This window comes from Mus caroli, chromosome 8 (genome assembly GCF_900094665.2).
Source record: "Mus caroli chromosome 8, CAROLI_EIJ_v1.1, whole genome shotgun sequence".
Lineage (NCBI taxonomy): Eukaryota > Metazoa > Chordata > Mammalia > Rodentia > Muridae > Mus > Mus caroli.
Window position 1 is genome coordinate 12,673,982 of NC_034577.1, and position 22,741 is coordinate 12,696,722.

The 22,741-nt window shown below is 40.9% G+C and overlaps 1 protein-coding gene across 1 annotated transcript in view; it reads right to left on the minus strand.

The window, feature by feature from the left end:
• Positions 1 to 22,741, minus strand: part of Csmd1 (CUB and Sushi multiple domains 1) — a 1,596,626-nt gene that overhangs the window by 445,174 nt on the left and 1,128,711 nt on the right. Inside the window, exon 9 of the mRNA XM_029480674.1 lies at positions 2,383 to 2,507. Coding sequence (XP_029336534.1) covers positions 2,383 to 2,507 — 125 coding nt within the window. The remainder of the gene's footprint in view (positions 1 to 2,382; positions 2,508 to 22,741) is intronic.

Here is a 22,741-nt window from a genome sequence, read left to right on the forward strand (position 1 = left end):
TTGTATCACATGGAAGGACAGAACTCCTGTAGGCAGATCTGGCAATAGAGAGTACTCTGACTCACTAGCTCATTTTGCTACCCATAGGTTTTATTTATTTATTTATTTATTTATCTATTCACTTTATATCCAGATCACATCTCCCTCCCACCTTTCCTTCCAGTCCCAAGCTTTCAAATATTTTCTCCCATTACCTCCTCCCCTTCTCCAAAGAGAGCTGGAAGTCCCTCTTGGGTACAACCTACCAAGTAACNTTCAGTTGAGTAGGACTAAGCATATTCTCTCCCAATGAGACTCAACCCACAGTTCAGTTAGGGAAAGGAAATCTAATGGCAGGCAACAGATTCAGAGACAGCCCCAGCTCCAGTTATTAGGGGACTCACATGAAAACCAAGCTGCAGGTCTAGTAGCATGTTTTGCTCCAGCCCCTGCATGTTCTTTGGTTAGTGGCTCAGTCTCTGTGAGCCACTATGGACAACAACATGAGATTTAAAAGTACTGAAGGTTTTTTTTATCTTGTCTGCTGTGGCAAATGCCAGCAAACTACACCCTCTATCAGGAAACTATCCAAGAACTTGCTCCAGGTAGAAAAGAACATTATTCTAGAATGTAAAGATGATGATTCAATCAAGTGTATCTAACTGACAGAGCAGAAGAGCAAGCAAAGCAATGCACTAATCAGGGTCCTGTGATGTTTCAGTACCTGTCTTCCTGAGTGAGTGATGTTCATATCAGGGTTAGCATATTGGCTTCCCTAAAGTGAAGCATCCTCCTACAGGTGCCTCTTCTGTCCTTGGACTACAGGGGTGAGATACCCAATGATTTCTGCCATTATGTCTGTGAAACTACCCAGCACAAGGTCATGATTTTCTGTACACATTATTTACCAGGACTTCCCAACTCAATGGACAGGGATGTTCTCTTTCAAAATGTGCTCAAAAAGGGCATGAGTGTCTATGAGGAATAAAGTCAAATCAACTTCTGTTGTAGGTGGTACTTGAGCATGACCTTTGCAAATTGTTTTTATTGACTGTGGATCCGTGCAGGCAGTGTGTTTAGAAAACTTAAAGACACAACATGTGAGCCAGCCATTCTCTTACAAGGCTAAAAGGGTCAGGAGTTTGGAAGATGGCTCAGTGTTAGAGGTCTTCTTGGGCTAGGCTTGAGGATCTCTAGCATCCTGGAAAAGTTAGGCCTGGCGTGTCTAGAACCCCGGACTGAGGGACAGAGTCAAACACATCCCAAGGAAGCAGGAAAGGGTGGTTTGAAGAGGCCTCATATTTAAAAATAAAGGGAGGGACTATTAGGAAAGTTATTCATCATTGACATCTGGCCCCCATGCATGCATGCTTGGGTATACACACCTGTGCACATACATGAACAAAACTGAAATGTCTACATGGATGTGAAAGACGTTATTTGAGGAACTTTCTATGGCCCAGTTAGTACTTTATTTTTCTTTTAAAACTCTCAGTTTATACAAGTTATTTTATGAGATAGATGCAAAAAATGCATAAAGTCCAAACCTAGTTTTCTTCTAATTTCAAAGTGTTTTTCACATAGAACAGTTAAGTCAATTTTCTATTTGACTCTATATGATTTCCAAACTTAAGGGCAGGAGTCATACAATTCATAAGAGAAGAATATTGATATTTTATTTCTGTTTAATTTCATGTATATCATTTGATGAAAGTAGACAATGGTGATGGTGACTATTTTCTTTGGTAAATCACATCAAAGTGTAGTTTAAGGGAATATACTATGAACTGGCAAGACAGCTTGCCAGTTATTAAATGAAGACTGAAGTGCCACCATGATGATGGAAAGAGATTACCGCCTTCTGGAAGTTATCCTGGCCTCCACAGGAACCATGGCATGTTTGTGGGCTCAGACCTATTCACACACATGTATATGTAAATAAATATATGCAAACACTCAAAGACCATTGGTTAATTTAATGAAGATCTTAGACCAAGCTTGACAAGTTCTTTCCATTACTCATTGCATTTACAGTGCAACCAAAGGGCTAGGGATTTAAGGTTTAGTAGGTGTTTCTAAGAATATGTAGACACTGTTCACATATGAAGAGGGCTACCAATATATGGTGTGTGTGTCCTCCTGTGTATATGCATGTGTGTTTGTGTGAGCTCAATGTATCAGATTTGCTCACATATGTCCTATCATGAGATCATTAGTAGCTTTAGAGGACTTATCACCTAAGAAACCTTGAGGGGCTTTCTTCTGACCCACATCATCATGAAGACACACATATTACCAAATCTTCCCTTTGTACTAACCATGCCTCCCCCTTAAACTTTACCCTGTTTTCAGGAGTATATCCTGCCCTGGGGAGAGTCTGGGCTATCTTACTGGGCACCTTACCTCGACAGATGGGTCTGTGGTCATTCCATGCTGCAAGGGTCTCTGTGACTCTTTGACAGGTGATTCCCTTGGCACCTTGGAGTACATAATTGTCCTCACAGGAGAATTGCACATTTGCACCAACCCTAGACAGCACCAAGAAAAAGACAGTCCAAAATTACCAACAGAAGGAGGACACCAAGAGATGACCTAATGTTGTCTCTCAACTCTAACAATGTAGCAGACCCAGAAATCCACAGGAGACTGTTTTGNGTGCTGGTAGTTATAGCAAGATAGAGTAAGTTGAATGTAGTCCAGGCTAGCCTTAAGCTTGCTACACAAATGTGGATAAGATTGAACTCTCTAAAGTTTATGCTGAAAAGTCCCCTTGTAAACCTTAAGGGTCACCACAAAAATAGAAGAAAGTAGAGGTGGTATTTTAACTTTTTAAATGTATTTATTTATTTATTTATTTAGCATGAATGGATGTTTAATTGGCATATACATTTGTATACAATGTACATGCCATAGCTCTAGAATTCAGAAGAAGGTGCTGTGTTACAGATCTGCCATGTAGGTGCTCAGAACTCAACCTGGGTCTTCTGTAATAGCAACTGGTGCCCTTCATTGCCATACCATTGTTGCAGCCTCCAAGGAAGGTTTATGGATTAAACAGGAATATACATATGAGAGAATTTTGGACTCTGAATTGTCTTATGTGACTAAATATTTTACAGAAGCAAGGACAGAAAGTCCAAGAAGACATCTCTGTGAAGGACTTATATTCCTACCGTCAACATTCACCATACTCCTTAGAACATTCAGAGATATGTCTTACAGGAACAGAAGCATTTATCTTAGGGGACAGCAAGACATTCATTCTAGAATAAGATGAACGACTGTTTTCGCTCCAGAGATGAATCTAAAAGCAGGAAGCCTGGTTATTGGAACCAGTGATAGGGCATTGTCTGGGATAGTTTGACAAGTCCATGAGGCAAGTTGGAGGTAAGGTAGCATGTGAGGCAAGCATCACACTGAGGACATAGAATTCTTCTCTGCCTACCATCTGACCTATCCCACAGGTCAACTGTTACAGGAAGTAATACTACCCAGGTAGATGTTGAGGGAACATGAGTAAATGCATGAGTCTCTGGGAAAGATATGACAGCCATCTGTGTGGATCCATAAAGTCAATAGCAAATAAAACATGAGGGAAGAAATAAGTGTGCTTTCTTTCCTTCTGACGGAACAGAGACATCTCACAGGAGATATTGGAATTAGTGTTTCTCAAGTCTCATGATAAATCAACTCACAACTGCTCAGTGGTACACTGTCTGAAGATGTCAAAAAGTCATTAATTCTGAGCCAACCCAACAGGCAAAATTCTTGGGTTAATGAGCTAAGTGCTTTTCCGTTTTGAAGGAAAATCTCAGCTTCATAAGAATTAGTATGCAAACCAGTGCCTATTTAAGAGGATGCAAAGTACATGGAATTTCCAGTTTATTTGTCCAAAAAGCTGTCTTTATACCACACGCCAAGAACAACTGGACTTCTGTAATGCATATTTTGGAAAAAAATCGATAGATATGAAATATGAGCTTTTAAGATAAAATGTGTTGAAACCACACATAATTCTGTCCCATTGCCAGTATGACTGTCTCCAAAGACCAGTATAATTTATAGACATTATCCCATAATCCCTGGTGATTAGACTTTATTTCAACATCTGAACTATAGTTAACAGATTATATAAATCTACCAATTTTGTCTTAAAACCAATTATTATATATCTGCTCCCTAACCACAGTTTACTGCCCATCTACCTATCTTTACTTGAATTTCTAGATTTTCATTACTCATTTTGAGCATTTACATTGAACATATACTATGTCACACTCTAGGAATCAGATGTGAAGAAATAAATAAAATATACAAAGTCCCAATCTCAAGGAGATAATGGAAGAAAATGACAATTGGTAAATAAACCTTAATAAAAATGAATGTAAAGGAACCAAACTGATAATGATTAGAATGGAGTAGCAGCAAGGGAATGGGACAGTCTGCTACAATGTTCTTTGGCCCTCTTAATCTGAGATGCTAATTTCTAACATGCTGTTTCAAGGGTGGAATTGGGGATAGTATATCTGCCTGCCACCTTCTACATTGCCATCAAACCACAGGCTGATTTGACCATGAGAGCTTCTGCTTTTCCTTTAAGTATTAAAAAGAAGTGGGGACTTGAAATCCCCAAAGCACAGACAAAATAGATAAATGAGGTTTCAAACCCCACATTTTCAGTATAGAAGAGAAAAACATTTATAGTGAGAAGAGGCAATATACCAAAAGGGAGAAAACACATGAGACCCAGATACAATAAACACAGAAGGCTCAAAGCTAGAACAAACCAATGTCAGATTTAAAAGTATGTGGGGACAGACTTGAGGGTAAGATGGCCATGCCTGGGCATCTATCTATCCATCCAAGAGACTGTATCCTACTACGGAGATACATGCCCAGTCATATCAATCACTTCTCTGTTCACAATAGCCAGGATATGCAAACAGCCTCAATATCTGTTTACTGCCGAATGGAGAGTGAAATGTGGTGGCTATATATGATGCCATAAAGTAAGGAAATCATGAAATGTTCAGGTAAATGGTGAAACCAAAAAACATACTTATGGAGGTAACCCACATCCAGAAAGATGGGACTAGGCATCAGATCTCTAACTTTGTCTGCTCAACTTGGAGTCCAGTATCCAGCAGAGTCAGGAAACTATATAAAGAAAATATCTAATAAAAAATAAATTAATAAAAAAGATCATCACTGAAGGGAAGTGGGAAGAAAGATCTTTTTTNGGGGGGGGGTTTCGAGACAGGGTTTCTCTGTGTAGCCCTGGCTGTCCTGGCACTCACTTTGTAGACCAGGCTGGCCTCGAACTCAGAAATCCGCCTGCCTCTGCCTCCNGAGTGCTGGGATTAAAGGCGTGCCCCACCACACCCGGCTGGGAAGAAAGATCTTAAGGAGAGAAGAATCATAGAAAACAGGTGATATGAAGAAAGGGGGATAATGGAGCCGGAGGTTTAGATGGGGACATGGATGGCTGTGTAGGGAGGAGGAAAGGGTGGAGGAGAACTAACTAAAGTTAAGGGTGTTTGATAAAACCACATGGAAGCCTACTATTTTATAAGTTACATACATACATACATACATACACACACACACACACACCCCATTTTTCATTTTTCATATGCAATAATTTAGCTTAGCATTACTCTCACAGGGGATTATGCTTCTGTCAGAATCCAGGTTGTTAAATAAAAAGCCCAGAGTTAGTGTGGGTTACTTCTCCTCTAGTTGGCTGGGGTGTTCTGGAGAGCCCCCAAACAATACAGGCCAGTGCTGTTACTTACTCTGGGTAACAAACAACGTGTTGGTAATGATCGGTATGGTAACACACAACTTTGGTCCTAGCACTTGGGAGACAGAGCTGGTTGATAGATTTCTGTGAGTTCCATGCCAGCCTGGTCTACACAGGGAGTTCCAAGTCTGCTAGAGCTACAAAGTGAGACATATTGCTTAAGATACCACAGACATTTGTTAAAGGACACAGAGAAATCAGGTGTATAATTATTGGGAAGTTTTTTTTAACAGTGTTTGGCAGCTGTCAACACTGAACTACAAGCAATGGAAAGATAAGACATGCCACTGGAGATTCCATGGGTGCAAGAGTAGCACAAATGTTATGGAGTTGACTAACCTCTGCTTGGATTTCAGAATGACTTCACTGGAATAAACACATACCTGGTACTGAAACTCTAGCAAGGAACAAACAAAAGAAGATGTCCCAGGCCCTGGAGGTGAATCAAATGCAATTACTTTGCAAAGTGAGCACAGTGTCAAAGTGCCCCCTACATTGTGTCTTTATTTGGACATCATTGCTCTCAGACCTCATCAGAGCAGTCTCTCTGTGTAGTGGAAAGTAGGTGATGAAGAAACTCACAAATGATCAGAGTCTACAGAACAAGTTTCAATACTATACTTAGTGACAAATGGGACATCTATATCAACTGCCTCAAAGGTTAGGGACAATGGTGGAGGAGAGGGTGGAAACACCTTAAGATCTAGATATCAGGGAGTACAGGAACAAAACAGTGTCTCCTGGTCCTGATAGGACAGCACACTCATGAACTCATGGTCTGCATGGATGACGCCAGTGAACATTCCAGCACAGAGGGATGAAAAGTTCATGAGGTCTTACCCCTAACTTTGGACTTAAGGACAGTTGACAGGCTTTAGTGGAGAGAGAGTTTGTCCCCTGGTCGGTCAAGCATGTACCCATGCATGTCTCCAAACCCATTAATGTATAGGTAATACAACTGGGCATGAAATTAGGAGTAGAACAGTGAGTGGGTGGTTGAATCAATTATTATAACTAATAAAATATATTTAAAGAACCACAAAAAGATATTTAATGGTGTCGTAGCACTGTTGTAATAAGAAGAAAAGTGGTATTGGTCAGTGATGGTGCAGAAATAAGGGAAGCCTTGTATACTATTTGGAGGAATATAAGTTAGTACAAACACTGTGGAAAATGACATGGAAACTCTTCAGAGTTTTTCTTAAAGAACTATTATGTGCCCCAGTATCCCTACTGGCCAAATAGACAAAAGCAGTGGAATCAATATCAGAGTGATGTATGCATTTCCAGTGTTGGATGTCATATGCATGATATAGAACCAAGTGAAAGACAGCAGATTAGTGCAAACAAGTGAAGTGTGGTGTGTACCCAGAACGCCAACAGAGGGACCTCCTGCTACTCACAACACCATGGATAAATCACGAGGGCCACTTTGATTAGGGATAGAAGGATACACTACATACCCTACTTATACTTGAGAAGTTACAGACTAGAAGTCACAGAGACACAGAGAATAACTGGTCATCATGATCCAGAAGATGGTGACAGCTCCCAGAAATAAGGTCCATGGGACAGATAAGGCCAATTACAAGGAACATGAGTGCTGGTGGCCTCATGTGTAGACAGTGAGCAGCATTAACACAAAATGCAGAACATATTATTCTTTTGAATATTGCTGACACAGATTTCAAATATCATCATCAGGAATTATAACCAGATGATGTCAGACATGGTAGTTAGCTGGATTCTGGCATATGCAATGCTTATGCATTTCAAGATATATAGTATACGATAGAATATCCAATTTACATTTGTCAGTTTTGACCTCGTGACTCATCAGTCTCATTTGTGGCAGCATTGTGTCTGTCCAAATTATGAGGCAATGCTGCCAGAGATGGCATCCAACAGTAAGGCCATGCTTGAGGAAGCTACTATTAGAAGTATTTGACAGCATACAAGTTGAACCACAAATAAGGATCGTGGTACTTAGTATAGACTTGTGTATAAGTATAACAAAGAATGAAATATGACTCAGAACCACCTGCATCTTAGGTTCCAAGTACTAATCAGTAATAGTTACATCTACAGAGCAGAAAATACTCAAGTATTTTTCAGTGGAACTATTGTAAATATCTCTTCTAGTTTCTAGTAATTGTACTATTCTAATTATATGAAATTAAAAAGAAAGCTGTGAAGATGCCATCCTCAGACTGTCTACCCTCACTAGTGGGAGGCTTTGGTGGGCACAGTTTTCCACAGACACCTTTTAGGCACGTGTTCAGGAACCCCTTCCAGTCCTGACTGAAGACTTTTCCCAGAACTGGCCATCTTCCTGTGGAGTCAGTCTTTCCCAGAAGGCTGCACTTCGATGCTGTCACTACTTCTTTCCAAGATGTTCAGGGAACCACACAAGACTTCACTAGTATTGTGAACTCTTTACAGGGCTTAGTCGATATGGCCTCAATAGATACTGGAACAATTCTGAGATTGTAGCATTAAATTTATTAACTGTGGCCAGCCTTCTATCTGACTGCAGGTCAAAAGGGGCGACCCTCAAGCAGAGCTGAAGCCAATTGTCTCAGTAATGGATCAAGATGGGGTGGAAAAGAAATATGGCCTGCCTTCTAATTTATTGACTTCAGCTTTGGTTTTGTCTTATCCTGGCTCACAAATCAGTTTAATTTAAAAGCCATGTGTGATTCCTACTTCAAATACACAGCAAACCAAGTTTTCATTGACTTATTATCACTATATTTGAGATAATGTAAATTAGATATACCAGAGTGACTAATCTTATTTTCTAAGTTTTCTTCCATTATGAGCCTAGAAAAATATCTAGCTTTTCATGGGCAGAAATATATAGGACATTTAAAGTAATTAGGCTTCATAATGAAGACAAGTATTGGAGAATGACAAAGTTGTAGATATGTGATGCACTGTTAATACGTAAAGGGCAAGTTTAAGTGGAACAATGGAAGCCAGAGGATGTTGCTTTTCAAATAGAATATGATAGAGAAAAATAGTCTCTTCTTGCTTCAACATTCACTGCTCTAAAACCCTCATTCCTCAGCATTCAACTGTGGAAACACTTCATTTATTGACATTTATTTAACTTTACCTACTGCTATGGGAAGAGTCTTCTGAGGTGAAAGAGCTATTTCCAGATATGTTTGATCTAACACAAACTACTTCTAAATGGGGGTTCCTGGAAAAATGATTATTTATGGACTTTTAAAAAAACGGTTGGTTCATCTAATTGTGGAAAAAATTCTGAAATGACTTAAGCATTAAATTGGAATCCCAAACAGGATGGTGCTGATGTGACTGTGGGGTTCACCATTCTCACTGCCCAACAGGGGATGCACAGAGCAGCTCACCCCTTCCTATAGCTCCAGTAACCATCTGCAGAATCTGTGGAGGCAGCCCAATAGGTTTGTAATTCTACTTCAAATTAGGTAATTAATTTGTAAAAGATTTATTTCATTTACATGTATATGCATGTGTGTGTACATGTTTGTGTGTGTTAGTTCTGCCAGGCATGTACAGGTTTCTGAAAAGTCCAGAAGAGGGCATCAGAGTCTCCTGGATCTAGACCAGTGGTTCTCAACCTTCTTAATGCTATAGCCCTTTAATACAGCTATTCATGTTGTAGTTTCTCTAAACCATAAAATTATTTTTGTTGCTACTTCATAACTATAATTCTGCTACTGTTATGAATTATAATGTAAATATCTGATATGCAGAATATCTAATATCCTACCAGTATAATAGGATCATTCAACTCCTACACATTAAGAAACACTGATCTAGAGTTGCAGGCAGTAATTTACAGAGGAAGCCAACTGACATGGTGCTAGAAACCAAACTCCAGCCCCTCTGCAAGAGTATTTTTGACCATTGAGCCATCTTTCCAGCCCCAACTTTTATCATTGGTACATACTTAGTATCTTAGTTAGAGTTTCCATTGCTGTGAAGAGACACCATGACTCAAAGAACATGACTCAAAGAACTCAAAGAACAACATTTAATGGGGGATGGCTTACAGTTTCAGAGGTTTAGTCAGTTATCATCATGATGAGAAGCATGGCAGCATCCAGGCAGACATGGTGCTGCAGAAGGAGCTGATAGCTCTATATCCCGATTTGAAGGCAGTCAGAAGACTGTTACCCAGGCAAACAAGAGGAGGCTCTGGATCATTTTGGCACATATATATAAGACTTCAAAGACCCACCTCTACAGTGACACACTTCTAACAAGGATACATCTTCTCCAAAAAGGGCACACCTTCTAATAGCGCCATTTCCCATGGGTCAAGAATATTCAAACCACCACATTTAGCAGTAATAAATTAGAGATACAATGTGGTATTTCAGTTAGTGTTGACAATGTACCATGATCAGATGAGAAGGACAGTGGCACATCCATCTGTCACTGCAGGCATTTCCCATCTCTTTAGATTGGAAATGTTTAAAATCCTCTCCTAGCTATTCTGAAATTCAATTAATTGTTGTCAACAAAAGTTATGCTACAGTGCTTTAGGGCATGACAAGTTATCCCTCCTGTCTAGAAACATCCCCATGCCTATTAGCTAACCCATCTCCCCAAGCTGATGGTTATGTAAGATGACAAACAGAGAGAGATAGACAATAGATGCAGGAAGGTTGATTATTAATTGATAGATATAGATTAATACATTTATGATAGTGATGGTAATAGCTAGATACAGATAAATACAGTATAAAGAGATGAAAGAAAGGTACCATAGATAAATGATGGGTGGTAGAGATAGATGACAGAGAGATGATAGATAGATGATAATACATGATACATGATAGATAAATAAAAGATAGACCAATAACTGATAGATAGATAGATAGATAGATAGATAGATAGATAGATAGATAGACAGACAGACATAAATGGGAGGAAAAATATTTATGATATATGGGTATAGGATAATAGATGTCAGATGATTGATGTAAGATATGCAGACAGATGATGATAATGATAATTAATAGACTGATAAATAGATAGATCATAAATAGATAAATGAAAGATAGATGATATACTGATACATAAATGATAGCAGACATAGACACCAGACTATGTCCAAATAGCCCAGTCTGAATATCATACTGAGCTGTGACTGGCACTACTGAAGGCCATTTCAGCACACATCCCTCCCTCCTACTCAGCACTCAGAAAATACAAACTTTTGAGCCAGCCTTGTCTTCAGTGCTGAAATTAAGCCAGGACTTGTCACATCTTTCATAGTGAAAGTGAACACAGGACCAGAGCTTTGGTAGTCACTTCCCAAGAGATAGAGAGAAGTTGTGCTTCACTTGAAATATTTCCACAAGGTGAAGCTAGGGGTGTGTGTGTGTGAATACTTAAGAATGTTCATGAGTGTACAGATGTGTCATGAGTATGCACATAACACATCCACCATGCCCATATATGTATACAAGTGTATAGTATGCATGGATATGTCACACAAACAAGACTACATATATGTACACAGGAGTGTGTCCTACACAAGAGTGCATAAATCCAGCATGAGCACAGATATGCAAGATTACATGTGGGTGCACATGGTTGCATCAGCCCAATGTGAATATGTGTAAACATGACTGCAAGAACTGTAAATGTGTTCACTTGCACACATGAATAAGAGTGGAACAGGCCAGTTATAAGGGGAGAAGGGAAGCCCGAGGGGAGTGGGTTGAAGCTATAAATGGGGTGAAGGAAGGCTTCAGAATCTCAGAGCCTTGTGTATCCACAATCCCCAGACCCCTAATTTCCCATGTGTTTGAGGATATAGGATACTAAAACAATGTCATACATCTCTGCTAAGACCTGGGGAATCCTGTGTCTGACTGCAAGGTGTCTCTGGAGGGGAAACAGCAATTCATAGACAACAAAAGAAGGCAGAGCCCTGTGGGCCTTGCCAGATATTTTGCTTCACTCCCATCCCTATGGCTCTTCACACTGTCCCGCTGACTGAGAAGCCCCAGATCTGGTGCCAACAAGATGGCTCAAATGGTAAACATAATTGTTACTAAGCCTGATTATCTGAGTTTGTATCTCAAAAACTACGTGGCAGAAGAAAAGAACGAATTCCTATGAATTGACTTCTATCATAAATATGCCACCAGAACAGACACATACATACATACATACATACATACATACACACACACACACACACACACACACACACACACACTGAATGTAATAAAAGTACATTTTAAAAAGAAGCCACAGACATGGAAAGCATTGTCTCTGTCAGGCTAAAGGTGACCAGTGAGAGGCAGAGGGAAGATGGGGGAACATAAAGGGTACAGACATGAGGAGTCTAGATGCTGGTCCCCACCTAAGCACATGCTTTTTTTCTAGATGCAGNATTTAACATTTTGTGGAGAATTCAAAAGTTGAACACATATTAATGAACAATTGATGGCCTCCATGTTTTATTCTTTTTTATTAGATATTTTCTTTATTTATATTTCAAATGCTATCCCGAATGTTCTCTATAACCTCCTTCCGCCCTGCTCCCCTACCTACCCATTCCCACTTCTTGGCCCTGATGTTCCCCTGTACTGGGGCATATAAAGTTTGCAATACCAAGGGGTACCTCTTCCCAGTGATGGCCGACTAGGCCATCTTCTGATACATATGCAGCTAGAGAAATGAGCTCTGGGGGTACTGGTTAGTTCATATTGTTGTTCCACCTATAGGGTTGCAGACGTCTTCAGTTTCTTGGGTACTTTCTCTAGCTCCTCCATTGGGGGCCCTGTTCTCCATCCAATAGCTGACTATAAGCATCCACTTCTATGTTTACCAGGCACTGGCATATACCCAGAAGATGTTCCAACTGGTAATAAGGACACATGCTCCACTATGTTCATAGCAGCTTTATTTAAAATAGCCAGAAGCTGGAAAGAACCCAGATGTCCCTCAACAGAGGCATGGATAAAGAAAATGTGTTACATTTACACAATGGAGTACTACTCAGCTATTAAAAACAATGAATTTATGAAATTCTTGGGCAAATAGATGTATCTGGAGGATCTGAAAAGAAGTCATTAGATACGTACTCACTGATAAGTAGATATTAGCCCAGAAACTTAGGATACCCAAAATACAATTTGCAAAACACAAGAAAATCAAGAAGAGGGAAGACCAACATGTGGATACTTCATTACTCCTTATAATAGGGAACAAAACACCTATGGAAGGAGTTACAGAGACAAAGTTTGGAGCTAAGACAAAAGGATGGACCATCCAGAGACTGCCCACCAGGGGTTCCATCCCATAATCAGCCACCAAACCCAGACACTATTGTATATGCCAGCAAGATTTTGCTGAAGGGACCCTGATGTAGCTGTCTTGTACTATGACCTCCATTTTTAATCCTCAAGAATGAGTGAGCAAAATGAGGATCTTTAAGTATCAACTTAGATCATTGTATTCTGCACTACTGAGAATATGTTCCTGGAATTCAGCTTTTTGCTGCTTACTGGTCTATTGCAGTGCCCTCAGCTTGCCTGGGTTCTGTCTGCTTTTGCCATCTTCATTTATTTCACCCCCAACACACACACACACCTCTCCCTAACAAATAATCATCTATGGATTATTTATTCCATAATCTTCCTCTTTCCTCCATACTTTCTTTTAATCATGAAAAAAAAATGTTTTCCCCTTACAAGTAAAATGATCTATCAGCTAAAGGTGTTAAAAACCTTTCTGAAACCCAGAAAAGGACAATATTAAAGGTGATCTTTGAGAAAAAGAGAAATGACATTTGATGCAAGAAAAGAATGAGGAGAAAAACCTGTCAGGGGCATGTCAATCATTCTACATCTTCAGAGCATTTGAGTTCCTCTTCATCCTACACAGAAGGTCCCCAGTGCTCTTTCAGAGCCTGGAACATGGCAGATATGAGAAGAATTCATGAGACTTGAGGACTCCATGGAGACAGATCCAGTGTGTACCCATGTTACTACTGATAAGTGAAAGCGACAAAGCATGGAAGTCCACAGATTCCCATGTCCTGGTCTGCCTTCCTTACCTTTACTTCTACTGGGCACAGACATTCACTGGTCAGCTCTACAGTGGACTGGAACCACTGAGGGCAACATGCTGAGTTTCTGGGATACCAGATCCTTCATTTTACTAGGTATTGGGCTACATTCCTCATCAGCATCAATCACTATGTGAAAGTTAGTGAAGAAATAGCCAATGACCTTTAACTGCCTGTAGGGTTGGGACCGATAGGTTTTGGAGGCAAGGGAAAGGGTGTGGGTGGTTGCAGTCATTTTCCATTTTCAATCATTCAACCTTGAGACTCCAAACTCAGTTCACTTAGTGTTCTATGATAGGTTTAGATTGAAAAAATGTTAACCTTGAACACAGGAGTATGAAGAGGCAAGAGGATGGGAGAGAAAGCCACTGGGCTTAGCAGGAATAATTCACTCTAATGCATTCCAAGCCCCAAACCCATTCACTGAGTTGCATTTCCACAGTGGACACCTGAGGTGTTCAAAAGCTACTTTGTTTGGGAGAGGAACCCTGCACCCCTATCTTGTGGCAACTCTACTTTGTGATCATTCATATCATATCAAATGCACCAGTGTCTGCTGCCTCAGGATTCCCCAGCACGTGAGTCCTACCACTCAAGAAGGAACCCAATATACACACATGGAAGCTCTCTAGTAGCTGAAGGACACCTCCTTGATAAATGAGAAGGAGGAGGGTGTCTCCAAGACCATTCCAAGCAAATTGGCCATGCACTGGGAAGGCTGGCTCAGCATTCCAGAAAATACCATCATCTTAAAGACAAATGTGTGTGACTGCAGATATCAGAATGCCTTTTATGAGTCTTGTGATTTCTTCACATAAGTCATTTCTGGGTCATTTTTTTCTTATACAGTGATGGCTTCTACACTCATCTCCTCAAGCTGCCAAGGCAATTTGGCAGCACTAAACACACGTCTGAGAGTAGATGGCTCTCTCCAGCCTGAGGACAGAAAGGAAACACATATTTCATGTGACTTTTAGGTACTGTAGACTAACAGTCCTGAAAGACCCTACAGTGATGCAAATAGAGCAGTGCAAGAGTTCAGCCAGCTGTAATGCTGGGGAAAAGGTTTCTCCAAGTGAGCAGTGACTTCCAACTTGTAACTAGCTCTCAGAAGTGGCACATTGAAAAAGATCTATCAATTTTTCTATGGGGAAATTTAATGTGAATCTTCTCAATCTAAGTTCACGAGATCCTGCTGTTTAACAAACAAGATGTCTTTGTCCTGAAAAGGGGAAAGTGACATTCTTGAATTCAGAATTCTTAGAAAGGCAGAAGTCATTCCCAGGCAGTTCTGAAAGAAGCAGGAAGGCAGAGGGTATATGTGGGTAAGGCAGGTCCTAGAAAGAATTAGAACCATGGAAGAAATGTGGTTACCTTGATGGCTGAGTGTTCGTATAAGCCCCTTGACTCTCCCACTGTGACACTTCCAAAGGCCAGAGGCAGAGGCTTCCTGCAGAACTCCTTACAGGAAAATATCTAATACAGAATGTGTTATCCTCTACAACACATCTCCATGGGGGAGTGGGGTTAAGAGGCCAGGGGTTAGGGATCAAATATCATCCTCAGGGGTCTTAGTCAGAGGCTGAGAGTTGGTGAGGATAAAATGGAGTCCCTGCACAGCCAAATCTCCGAGATCTCAGAGAAGCACCTGCAGTGTAACCCAGATAGAAAAAGCATCCTCTCTTCAATAGGCTTCATGAGTGATAGAACCCCACCATGCCTTGGAAGGCACAGGGGAGGTGAGACATGTTGTGATGGTTTGACAGAAAATGGTTGTCATAGGCCCAGAGTGAGTGGCCCTATTAGGAGGTATGGTCTTGTTGGAGTATGTATGCTGTATAGCATTGTTCGAGGAAGTGTGTCATTAAGGGTGGGCTTTCGGGTTTCAGAAGCTCAAGCAAAGTCTAGTGGCTCATATTCTTTTCCTGTTCTCTGCCTATGCAGTCATCGAACTCCCAGCTTCTTCTCCAGCACTCTGCCTGCATGCCATCATGCTTCCTGCCATGATGATAATGGGCAAAACCTATGAACCACAAGCCAGCCCTATTAAATGTTTTCCTTTATATGATGCTGTGGTCATGGAGTCTCTTAAGAGCAATAGAAACAATCACTGAGACACAAACTAATGACCCCACTGCTGGAGCAAGTGTCTAGTGAAGGTTCTACCCTCCCTTGTCTTGGAACTTGCCTTCTTACTTCTTAGCTTGGAAAACCCAGACACATAAGTTCATCTGCTCGAGAAATCAGTGCCTGGATCCAAGTTTGTTTTTGCCCTAGAATTCATCTCTTCAGTGTGTGATTGATCAGCAAATGGCCCTATGTGTACAAAGACTTTCTGGTAAATATTTTCTCCTTAGCTTCTATCTACACAGTGCAAAACCTTTCAATATTTTGATTTATCTTGCACTTTGCGTTACTGATAACCGAATAACTCCCAAGGTAGACATAAGAAGGGAGGGAGCCAAAAGGGTAGAGAAGAGACCACAGTCATTGTATGGAATATACAGCATATTTTCACACACATATACACACAGAGCTAAGAGAGCCATTCATAAATTTAGAAGCCAGTATAAAAGATGCAAACATCATTGGTGGCAGAGTGGTCAGTATATGGCTTACGATAGCTAACAGAGGTACCTTGGGCTCAGTTTACAAGCACATTCTGAGTAGCCCATGTGTTATGTTCTTCCCTTCAAAATCATCATGTTACTATGCCCTTGTGGCTCCAAACCTAGTCACTGGAACTTAAAGCCCACAAAAATGAGAAGCCCAGAGAAAACATCAGGCAACATAACAGAACCAGCTTCCTGAAACACATTCTAGATTTGGTTACTCAGTCTGGGCTCTAGATTCAAAACCAGGTAGGAAAGAAAACCATTGTTCACTGGGATTTGAGAGGTCAGTGTGGAAGGTCCTTATTTGGTAGGCATTGGTCCCATACATATTGAGTTGACAATACTATACACAGTATATAAGAGATTGACAATCATATTTAGGCCTAGTGGTGGACCTGGCTCCAGAGAGGCTGATCTGGTAGCTTGGGTGATCAGTAGGTGTGAAGAAAAATACAAACTGGTATCTTCATAAGCTCACATCATTAACTGTACTCTGGGGTCCTGTTGCCAAGAAAGAGGATTTCCTCAGTAGATTTTTTTTTTCAGTTCTGAGGGTACTGTGGTGCCTTGCATCTCTCTCCACTCTTTATCACCTGCTGTATACCAACTGAACAGTAAAATATCTTCCTATGGTAACCTATTTTCCATTTTGTATTAACAATACAGCATTCTTTAAAAAATAGTATCTTAAGTGCACCGATCTATTTAACTAAGAAGGCTAAGTCACTCTGAGAAGAGGGGCACAGTAGTTAGAAGTGGCCAAAGGCAAGTTGGGTCTGTGGTTGTTACAGTATTACTTTAGTAATGGGGGCATAGATGCTGATCATTAATGTCACCTGGGACGAGGGCTTTTGGCTTCTACACAACTCCATCCTCTGCCATGCATTTTCCAGGGGTCTATTCTTCACTTCCCATCTTCAAGATAAGTCATCATTACCACTTGTAACATTAAAAACAGAATGCAAGGCCAGAAAATCACTCAGCTTCTGGACCTGCCCTCTCTTTGCTGCACCCCTCCCCATCCTGTCCACCTTTGGTATCCCTTAGACCCCAGCTACACAGTGCCCTGGAGTATCTCTTCCAAACTCTTCAAAATAGCACCTCCCACATAATGGTCCTTTCCCTATTCTTTGCTCTTTCTTTCTTATTCTCCAAAGTTGATGAGGTACTTAAGGACTCAGCTCATTTCTGTGGCAGAACTATGGAAGTGTCTGTGGAAGAAGACCATTTTCACTTCGAGACCTCTTCCCAGATATGACACACGATGATAACTTGCCTTTTCTCATTTTCTTTTCCTTAGATAATAAAAATATAAAGTAAATAAGAGTGACAAAGGATGGCCATCTTTGATCATGCAATGTGTGTCTGTCTTTGTATGTGTTATATTTACAAATCTTGACATTCTGGGATTGTGGTAGCTCTAACTACATTTCTCATGGTGCCATGGTGAGCACAATCCAGCAAACATGCATTTCCCCTCTTCTAAAGCTCTCTCCCCTGCATGGTGGGCCACCTGGAACCTAGAAAGCAAGCAAAACCTTAGTGAACACCACCACAAGAGCTGCATTCCTCCTCCCTAACATCACCGTTTCCAACTGGCCCACCAGCATGTTCCTGTCTTCCATGTACTCTATTGCTTTGGCTTTTTCATGTGACTAAGGTAAGGTACCACTTTCCCTTTGTCAGGCTAGGCATTAGTAACTTCCACAGGCATCAAAGCTGTAAATCCTTCTCCTGTCTACATTGTTGTCCATCCCAGGAGAATGATGGCTTCTTTCTTTTTAACTTTCATTAAAATCTGTCCAGTAATAGGTGGCTCAGTGACAGTTCACAAGGACAGCTCCTATTCAACAGAGCATGTGTCCCTAGGCATGAGGGCTAGTTTCCAAAAGATAGCAATATTAATCCAAGACAGAGTGACGTGACATTGTGAGGGCATGAATAATCAGGTATTAGATAAGAAGGCACCATCCCTGTTTATCATGGAGCACGTAGTTAATTCCAAGTTCTTCCTAATCACTTATCAAAAAAACAATATAGAATTCAGGTTGGGAATCACAAACACACACACACACACACACACACACACACACACACACAGAGAGAGAGAGAGAGAGAGAGAGAGAGAGAGAGAGATAAAGCAGTGTAGCCTTCTCTACAATTCTGCCACATCAGCAGTTTCTTACCTGTCATTCTCTTTCTCCCCTGCCTCCTCCTCACCTGTNGATAGGAAGCCTCTGCAGCACCCCTAATACAACTCAGGAAATCAGGCTACAAGAGCACATAATGCAATTCAAGAGTGCTTTGGGCTCATTTACCTGCTATGGGTCTTAGTTTAATACAATAGATACCTAGCCCACTCCCCTCTCTCTCCCTTCTCCCTTCTCCCCACCTCCTCTTGCTCACCATATACACTGAATGGTTGTGTAATAGTCCAAGCATTTATAGTGAAAAATCAACTCCCCTTCTGGGTCTCCTGGAAGCTGACATCTCATGCTTCCTCTGTTCCCAAAGAGGGTTGGCATTCCTGAATAGCATCATGCAAGTTTTATAGATTCTAATTCCTATATAGCACATGAGTGAACATCTAAGAGTTAGACCTCATCTGAAAAGAAGGCTCTATAGTTTCTACCTAACCTCATTCATTCCTTTACATGAATAAGCAGGAAACAGACAGAGTCTACTGTGTACTCCCTCTGAGGTTGTTCCCAGACCATGGTTTCTAATAATGATGATGGAATTGAATTACTAGTTCATCAGCAGTCCTTTTCACTTCAAAGCTAACAGATTAATTCATGCTTAAAAGATGGCCTATACTCCTACACACACATATACACAAAAATCATGCACTTTTACAAACACTGAAATGTAGAGAAGATGTGAGAATCTCCTCACCCTTAAGTAAGTTGAACAGCCTTTGACAGCTGCATTATACCTGAAACACTCTCATGTGCCCTTTGTGAGAGATACAGAAAGGTTCCCCAGGGCAAAGGGGACAACATGGTACCTCTCCAAGCAGTCCGTAAAGTTGTACTGTCATTTTTCAGAGGAGCAATAATCTTTGGCAAATGCTTTTCCTAGGCTTGTTTAGTTTCTTAGCAACCGCAAGTTTTCAGAAAGCTATACACTTTCCTCCTAGGGAGGCCACAGAAACGTGTTGTGTCCTTCAATTACTTTCTAATCCTGAAGACATTTTGAAACGTGGAAGTGGCATTTTTGTATCAAACTCAAAAGCAGACTTTAAGGTCTGCAGACTACTGTGTCAGCTTGCTTCTATTTGCACAGAGTGATGAGCCAGGCCCCACATCTCACTCTTCCATGTTCCCACTAGTTAACCGAATAGCAAGGAAACCATTTGCTGACACAGACACTGGCTAGGGAAACAAGACAACACTTGGCTTTTGAACAATAAGGACAGAGGTTTTCTTCAGAGTCTTATTTCCAGACTCTGAATGAAAATGGATGAGAAATAAGGAGCTTTTCAGAGCAGAGCCCAGTCCAGAAATAAAACATCCCAGGGCTTCCTGGATTTATAAGCTTTGAACTTTGTCTTAATTCTAGTCTGTAAGATAGTTTCTTTTACTAGTAAGTTGATTGCTTTAATTGATAAAGATAATGCAAAAACAGACCAGACTATTGATGCCTCTTAATGACAACACAGCAGCATTGTTACCTCCTTGTTATTAAGATGAACAATGGCATCTGTAAATGGTCAGGGCATCATGGATACAGAGTTATCTATGGGTATCCTCACAGTAGCTCTCTCAAACAGAATAATGATGGTTCTGAGAAATTACCCATGGATCAGCATCTGCATCCCTTAACAACATTTATTACTCCATTACCATATGTAAATATGTAACCCCACTAAAAGTGAAATTGAATGATTTAATAAAGTAATGACCAAATGTTCCCTGTTCCCTGTGGATCCTGTGCTGGGTTCCACACTGAGAAAGTGAGGGTGAACGAGGAAGCTCTCCCATTTATGGAGGTTACCCCCTTGTTAGGGGAGAAAACATGCACCATGCTCCTTAAAGTTGTAAACAAAGCATATATATATATATATATACTGGTGACTTGTAAGTGCTAACATGGACCTGGAGAGTGCATGCATGGGCAGTAAAGAAGAGGGATGAAGGGTCATTCTCAGGTAGCAAGAGGGACAGGGCCCTGAGTGGCAGCCAAAGGATCCAGGGCTTGCATCATGGAGTTAGATATGAAACCGTATCCCTTAGCACTGTTGGGAGAATAGGGAGGGAACATCCATGGGCGTGCAGAGGCCCTGAAGGGATAATTAAGCTTCCATAGCACATCAAGCTTTGCCTGTGTGCTCTGCTCCTACCTGATAAGTACAACTGCATTCTCCCTCATGAGGAGTTAAAACCAGAAAACATAAAAAGAATCAACACACAAACAAATAGGAACAGTAACAAAATTGTGTCTGTTTATCCAGAGCCAGGGCCCTAAGCTAGGCTCAGGGGCTCTGAACTATAACCCCAACATTGAGGGGCCGAAGTAGGAGGTGAACTACAATTTAAGGTAATCCAGAAATATACAATGAGACTGTCTCAAGAAACAAGCAAAGCAAAAACTGAGCCAGTCTATGCCTCTCTAGGATTCACTCTGTGAATGGAGAATATAATGTCACACGGGCACCTTCAACAATCAAACATTAAGACCACAGGGACTTTGGCTTACCACACAGTTGCTTTTCTCTCATTCTCCATAGCTTTGAAATAATTCTGAGATAGATTTAGTGGGCAGTCAGTGCTCACTTAAAGAACACTGGACTCATCTCCTGGCTGATAGACTATGGGTTCCTTAAAGAGATTTAGAGGGAAAAGAGCTCCATGGCAACTCTGCATTTATTCGGGACAGCACCAGTCATATACATCATGGAAAGGAAGATGGCCTTCGAGGGACACAGAAGTGAGCAAGCACCATCTCATGGAGAGTGGACCTAACCTGTTTCTCCTTCTCACCTATCAAGTCAGTTTTCCTTTATGTGTTTCAGTTATGTGCCTCTCCTTCTATCTGATAGCATTGGATGCTGTCTGCCATCAGCAACTTCATAAAGAACAGTTACAAAATAAAGTGAAGAAGCAACGTTGTACCATGAGAGAAAACATAGAGCTTATATATAGGAACAAAAATCATTAGCAAAGTGCTGATGTTTTCCCATCAGTTGTAAATAAAAAGTTTCACCATTGGGTCATAGCTTTACTCTGTCACTCTCCAAACTTCTTTTCTCATGTAGTTTTTTTTTTTTTTCTATCAGTTGTTAATCCTTTCCCTGACCAGCAGTGGCTAACTTAATTGGCTTAACACAGTACTAATGAGGCTGTGATCACATATCCCTAGGGACAGCCTTGTTAGCTTCAGTTTAATCCAATTCAACAGAAAATAAAAGTGTCTACCATGACTTGGGCACAGCAATAAAAGATAAAATCAATAAGGCCTGTCCCTTTCCCTTTGGGACCTCATGATTTAACAAGACAATAGGAACAGAACACACATAAATGTCATAGGCATTGGGCAGCAGGGGAGGCTGACAGAGCAGGCTGCAGAGAGTGCCAGTGTGAGGACTTTGAGAGAGGGAGGACCTAACTGAGTAGGAAAGGGAGGGTGGGGGGGGTCTATACAAAGATGTGTTGCATTTTTTAAACAGAGAAGCCATCCTAGGAAAAGCACAGTGGTATTTTCCAATTCTGTTACTCAAAACACTATCTCTGCATGTGTTGGCTCCATTCTGCATGTGGCAAGAGCCATCCATATAGGAGGTTGTGAGCACAGCTATGCTACATAAACATGGGACTCTGAAATTAAAGCAGGAAAAAGAAACTAGAGAAAGAGTGCTGGCTATTCTGTACTATGAACTCAGAAGTTTGGTTCCAGGAATTGTAGACTGGTCTCCAGAGGAGTTCCCTCAATGAAACACAGTGGAGGAAGATGGGTAAGGTCACTGAAACTGCTGAAGAGTCATGAAATGGACACATTCAGGAAATTCTCTTCACTTATTATCACCTCTGATACCCATGATATTATTTAAAATTTAGATTAGGGATAATATGCACAAAGAATCTTCTCCATTGTGCATGGGAACAGGAAGCACTGATTCAAGTGGCTATCACAAGAGTGTGTGCTTTCAGTACCTATACTGACCACCTGGTACTGAGTGTGTTTGTTGGTTGGGACACTAGGATGAAGGTAGGAGAGAATAAGTACAAGTTCAAGGCCAACCTGCTCTTTTTTTTTTTTTTT